Genomic DNA, 6,562 nt, shown 5'->3' with positions numbered 1-6,562 from the left:
CTAGGTTCCAATCCGATTTGGTATGGTTTTTATAGCTGGATGCTCTTCCTAATGCCAGCCACTCCAAGAGTGTAGTGGGTGCTTTTTACATGTCAGATGAATAATAATAATAATAATAATGATGATGATGATGATGATGATGGTCATGATGATGATGGTGACAATGATAACTAATTCAGACATATAAGCAGTGACTCATACCTAATTTCTTCACCAATGTCCATAAACAAATCGTGCTTCTCATCCTCTGCCTCGTATAACCACACCCACAGCTGCTCCTGTTCATCGCTACACAGTTAACAATTGAGTCAAGGGTTCAAACACAACCTTGTGACATAGCAACAAAGGGTACTGTGTAAATCACATCACTATCTCTGCTTCACCTCTGGAGAAAAACTGGACCGGTCCAGCCGACATGAAGAGCCAGAATCTAACAGTTTGGTCTTTAATCTCCATCCAAGAATATAGAAACGGAGAGAGTAGGGTTCTCACTGAACTGTAAGATGATCCTAAACATTAGTTTCCTGATGGTAATCAGAATTAATGTACTTCCCTGTGAATTATTACTGATTATACAGAATATTTTGCTCTTTAACCCCATATATATATATATATATATATACATATATATATATAAACACGCATACACATATATAAACATATACACATACATACACATATACATACACAAACATAGACGTGTGTGTGTGCATATTTTTGTGTGTGCTTGTCCCTCCCCACCATCACAAGACAATCGATGTTGGTGTGTTTACTTCCCTGTAACTTAGCAGTTCGGCAAAAGAGGGTGATAGATTAAGTACTAGGATTACAAAGAATAAGTCCTGGATTCAATTTGTTCAACTAAAGGCAGTGCACCAGCATGGCTACAGTGAAACGACTGAAACAAATAATATATATATATATATATATATATAGATATATATATATATATATATATATATATATAGATATATATATATAGATATATATATATAAATGGAGTTAAATGCAGGTGTTATTCAAATTCTTTTACTTCTGACATATGTTTCGAAGACAACATTGCTATTATTCCAAAGGAATAAAAGGTGTAAAATAATGTAATCTTCTCATCAGGGTAAGAAAGAGAGAGAATCAAACTCAACAATAAGACATTTTAACAAACATGATGGCTGTGTAAATGATGAACAGAATGTTATTAAGTATTTTAAAAAACCATTCGTAGATACATCAAAGGTAGCGCATATTAAGAGATTTGGCATCTTAAAGATAATAATAAGAAATTTAATTTAGATTGGTTCATCTTGTCAATCTCTTTCCCTTATGACAAAGGTAAAAAATTCTGTAACATTTGTAATTCTGAGCTGTTCCACATTCTCTTTTCTAAGAATCACCTTGTAAACACGTACATAGAGCATTCTTACCGACGCAAACATTGGCAGAAACACACCTTTAGCTCATATAGGTAATTTCTACCAATCTATATAGAGTGAGCATTTAGTTCTTCTGTCACCTCTACTTCCAATAGAGATATCTATTTCCTAGCCTTTGAACATTTATTTAACTCGCATATCACTCTATATTTCTCCTTATTGATTTCTTCACCCCTTCTCTTCATATGTGCTACCTTTGATGTCATATCTACTAACGGTTTTTTAAAATACTTAATAGCGTTCTGTTCATCATTTACACAGCCATCATGTTTGTTAAAATGTCTTATTGTTGAATTTGATTCTCTTTCTTTCCCTGATGAGAAGATTACATTATTTTACACCATTTATTCCTTTGGAATAATACCAATGCTGTCTTCGAAACATATGTCGGAAGTAAAAGAATTTGAATAACACCTGCATTTAACTCCATCTATTTATTTATGCTATACAAACTACTGCACATTAACCCAGAGTTTCTGCCTTTGAACAGGTTGCTACATCCTTGTTACTTGCATGAATTTTGCTACCCTGGTAACTGTTTATTGAATTTTCCGTGTTAACTGTAAGCAAAGGAAAATTCACTCATCTATTTATATATATATATATATATATATATATATATATATATATATATATATATATATATATATATATATATATACATACACACATATATTTTTTGTTTCAGTCACTGGACGGTGGCTATACTGGGGCACTGCATAGCAGTGCTTAGTCAATCAAACTGATCCCAGTACTTACTCTATTGGTCTCTTTTGCTGAACCACTAAGTTATGGGGATGTAAGCAAGCCAGCACTAGCTATCAAGCAATAAAGGACGAACACACAGACAGGCTTCTTTAAGTTTCCATCAACCAAATCTACTCACAAGAATTTGGTTAGCCTAGGGCTATAGTAGAAGACATGCCAGCCAGTCATGTAACCTTAGGTTCAGTCCCCCTGCATGGCACCTTGCATCGTGAACAAGTGTTTTCTACTATAACTGCATGCTGACCAGACCCTTGTGAGTGGATTTAGGTGACAGAAACTGAAAGCAGCCCATTGTGTATATATATATATATATATACAAGGGGGCACCCAAAGGTAACCAGAAACATTCTCTGTTGGACAAGCTGTTATAGTTCAGGCTTCCACTGCTAGAAGCCACTTGATGTGAACTTCAGGCATCAGCCTGACAACCGGCATTGTTGGGTGGAGCCATACCACCATATGGTGTGTCTTTGTTTTGCAGTGCTTCTCCCCTCTTCATCGATTTTTGCTATGGCTGAAATGAATGAACAGCAGGCTTCTGTGAAATTCTGTTTTCTACTGGGGAAAACAGCAGCCACAACAGTTGTCTTGATTCTAACAGCTTGCAAGGATGCTGCCGTGAGCAAAACACAAGTTTATGAGTGGCTTCCACACTTTAGGAACGGTCACTTGTCACTTAAAGACCAACATCATTCAGGCTGACCGTTGACCTATGAAATGGATGAAAACATGAAAATTCATGAACCCTATCTTGGAGGACCTTCACCGAACAACTGACGAACTTGTTGATATGATTGGTGTGTCCTGGAGTTCCTTCCAGCAAATTTTGAGCAAGGAATTGCAAAAGGAGTTGCAGCAAAGAAGCACAGTTGGAAATTGATCTGGACCTTTTTCCCAAAGGTCATCACTGCTGATGAAAGCTGGTTCTACGGAATTTGCAAAAGTGGAAGAGGTTAAGAAAAAAAAGTATGGAGACATTAAAAGCATCACTTTGCTTTGAACAGTTGAAAATGAGTCTGGACCAATGCATTGCTTCGAATGGAGAATCTTTTGAAAGCAATAAACGTGTAAACATGTAAAACTAAGTGAATAAAATGATACTGCAAAATTCTGGTTTCTTTTGGGTAGCCTCCTCGTGTGTGTGTGCGCGTGTATGCATGCATGCGTGTGTGTGTGTGTGTGTGTGTATGCATGCATGCGTGTGTGTATGTCTCCCCCCCCCTACGACTGCTTAAGAGCTAGTGTTAGTGTGTTCATATCCTCATAATTTGGCAATTTTGCAAGAGACTGATAGACTAAACACCAGGTCTAAAGATAGGTAGTGATGTAGATTTGTACAACTAAACTCTTCAAGAAAGTGCTCCAGCATGGTCATAGTTCAATAACTGAAACGAGTGAAAGTTAAAGGCAATGTACTTCAATAGAAATATGGTAACAAAAGGGTTAACTCCACAAACTAGTCCTCGGCTGCTTTTCATGGAGTTCACAATTGCAAACATTCAGGTGAGGCCCCTGGTTTCAGGATAACTTCTTCACTCCCTCCTGTTCAAGAGTCTTGGAGTCCTATGTACAGTAAAGAGTCATAAGGTGGTTAGAGTTCGGTGAAAGGATACAATCTGGAAGGGTGCTGTAGGGCATCACTTGGAATCAGGATGTCATCAAAAAACCCCAGGGAAACTGAAATGAGAGTATGAAGATTGACCCACTGGAATGATAGATAGGAATGGTGAAAAGATTTGCTTTTGTTTACCCCCAGGTTAATCCTCATCCAGTAGACATGTGATCAAAGATGTCCGAGCTGTGATAATCCTTTCTTTGATTCAAGCATAGTGTATCAAGGACTACATTATCTAATGTGTAGTATAATAGCTAGTATTAGTGTTGCTGCTGTTTAGCCCCAGATCAGTTCTGATCCAGAAGACCTATGATCAAAGGTGTTCCAACTGTGACCACCCTATCATTAACTTAGGCATAATGTATCTAGGACTGCATTGTTTAATGTATAATATAGCAGTTAGTAATAGTACTTATAGTAGTTGTTGTTTAACCCAAGGTCAGACCTGAGATCAAAATGTTTCAGTAGTGACCACCCTTTCTTAAAAGTGGAATGGTCACAGCTGGAACATCTTTGATCATAAGTCTCCTGGATCAGGACTGACCTGGGGCTAAACAACAACTACCATAACCAATAATATTATACCATACTGTAGTCCTACTCAATGAATTAAAAAATAAAATAGTCACGGATGGTACGTCTTTGATGATCATGTCTGCTGGATCAGGACCCTTCTGGGGTTAAACCACATTCAAATTCTATTCCTTAATCCTTTAGCATTTAAACTGGCCAGATCTGGCCTGTATACTTGCCCTACAATATCAGTCTAAAAATTAACAGTTGCCTTATCAAAATCTCAAAGCTACAAGATAATGCATGATTAACACAAAACAATGTGAATAAATATGCATTACATTTGATAGAGTGATGAGTAGTCTGAATGCTAAAGAATTAAACTGGCCAGATCCAGCCTCTCACACCTTCCCTAAAATGTCATTCTAAAAATAAACAATCACATCATCGAAATCTCAAAGCCATGAGATAAAACATGATTAGTTCAAAACAATGTGAATAAATATTATCGAGCCATCATCCAGTCAGGCCGATTGCCCAGGCCAGCCTGACTACCTCTCTCCATCCCTCCCAATTTTCCATTAGTGTTTTTAGGTTTACATCTTGGCATCCAACATCTGCAAGCTGTTGTATATACATCTTCCATGGTCTTCCAGCCACTGTTGTACTATGATTTGGTGTCCACAGCAACACATTACTCACAAGTTCTTCTTTACTTCTTCAGCAGTGGTCAGCAAACCTCAATCTCCACTCCTGGATGGTTGATGAGAAAGCTGGAACATTCTCATATAACCATTGAAAGACTAATGAATAAATAAGCATTATACTTGACAGAGTAATCTGAATGCTGAAGGGTTAAACTGGCCATATCTGGACTAAATATTCTATTTGTTTTATTTATGCTCAAACTCATCAGATTTGGCCTCTTGCACTTACCCTACAATGTCATTCTAAAGTAATACAATCACATCATTGAAGTCTCTAAGCTATGAGATAATGCAGGATTAATTGAAAACAATCTGAATAAATAAGCATTACATTTAACAGGATAGTCTGAATGCTTAAAGGGTTAAACTGGCCATATCTCAATCAAATATTTTATGTTCAAACCAACCAGATCTGGCCTCTCACACCTATCCTACAATGCCATTCTAAAGTAATACAATCACATCATTGAAATCTTAAACAATGACGTAATGTGTGATTAATTCAAAACAATGCAAATAGATAAGCATTACATTTGACAGTAATCACCATTATCATTTAACATCTGTTGTTCATGCTGGCATGGGTTGGATGGTTTGATCACGGCTGGTGAGATGGAAGGCTGCACCAGACTCCAATCTCATTTGGCATGGTTTTCTACAGCTGTATGCTCTTCCTAACGCCAACCACTCTGAGGGTGTAATGGGTGCTTTTATGTGCCACCAGTACAGGTGCCATTTGCGTGACACCAGTATCTGCCACGACTGCAATTTTGCTCGGCTTGATGGGTCTTCTTCTCAAGCACAACATAATGACAAAGGTCTCAGGATTAAACTAGCTATCTCTGGCCCAAAATGCTCAAAGTGGCCAGATCAGGCCTCTCACACCTACCCTATAATGTTATTCTAAAGAAAACAATCACATCATCAAAATCTCAAAGCTATGAGATAATGCCTGATTAATTCAAAACAATATGAATAAAAAAATATTATATTTGAGAGTAATCTGAATACTAAAGGTTTAAATCATTCCAAAACCCAGCAAGAACACAAGACATTACCTTGCACTCCGTCTTTACTGCTGCCTTTGATTTTCCCAACGAGGATTTCATCCATATAAGGTCGGAACACAACATATCGGAAATGGACTGCAAAGAAAAACATAGAAAAATAACAAACAGGAAAAATATTTGAAAAAACATCGAAATAATATCGTTAATAAAATTAAAGGATTTGGAAATAAGTATTTTTTTTTTTTGCATTAATCACTGGACTGTGGTCATGCTGGAGGATTTAGTCAAAGTCAAAGTGAAATCGTGATGGCACCTGTGTCCAGCGTTGCCTTTCTGTGTTCCAAATTTGTATAATGTTTGCATGTATAATATATATAATTCAGTATAAATCTCGTTTGATTTCCTTCGATATTATCAGAGTAATGGCAATTTTACTGAAATGTTTTAGGGATGTACATACTTCTGTGAGATACTGTGTGTATGTGTGTATATATATATATATATATATATATATATATA

The 6,562-nt window shown here is 36.7% G+C and overlaps 1 protein-coding gene across 1 annotated transcript in view; it reads right to left on the bottom strand.

Moving 5' to 3' along the window:
- Positions 1 to 6,562, bottom strand: part of LOC106872841 (DNA-directed RNA polymerase III subunit RPC8) — a 38,487-nt gene that overhangs the window by 24,953 nt on the left and 6,972 nt on the right. The window contains exons 3-5 of the mRNA XM_014919974.2: positions 6,092 to 6,178; positions 3,812 to 3,875; positions 202 to 288 (exon numbers count right to left, since the gene is read on the bottom strand). Coding sequence (XP_014775460.2) covers positions 202 to 288; positions 3,812 to 3,875; positions 6,092 to 6,178 — 238 coding nt within the window. The remainder of the gene's footprint in view (positions 1 to 201; positions 289 to 3,811; positions 3,876 to 6,091; positions 6,179 to 6,562) is intronic.

This window comes from Octopus bimaculoides, chromosome 29 (genome assembly GCF_001194135.2).
Source record: "Octopus bimaculoides isolate UCB-OBI-ISO-001 chromosome 29, ASM119413v2, whole genome shotgun sequence".
Classification (NCBI taxonomy): Eukaryota; Metazoa; Mollusca; class Cephalopoda; order Octopoda; family Octopodidae; genus Octopus; species Octopus bimaculoides.
The sequence above is the reverse complement of the archived record's forward strand: the minus strand, read 5'-3'. Positions and strand labels throughout refer to the sequence as shown.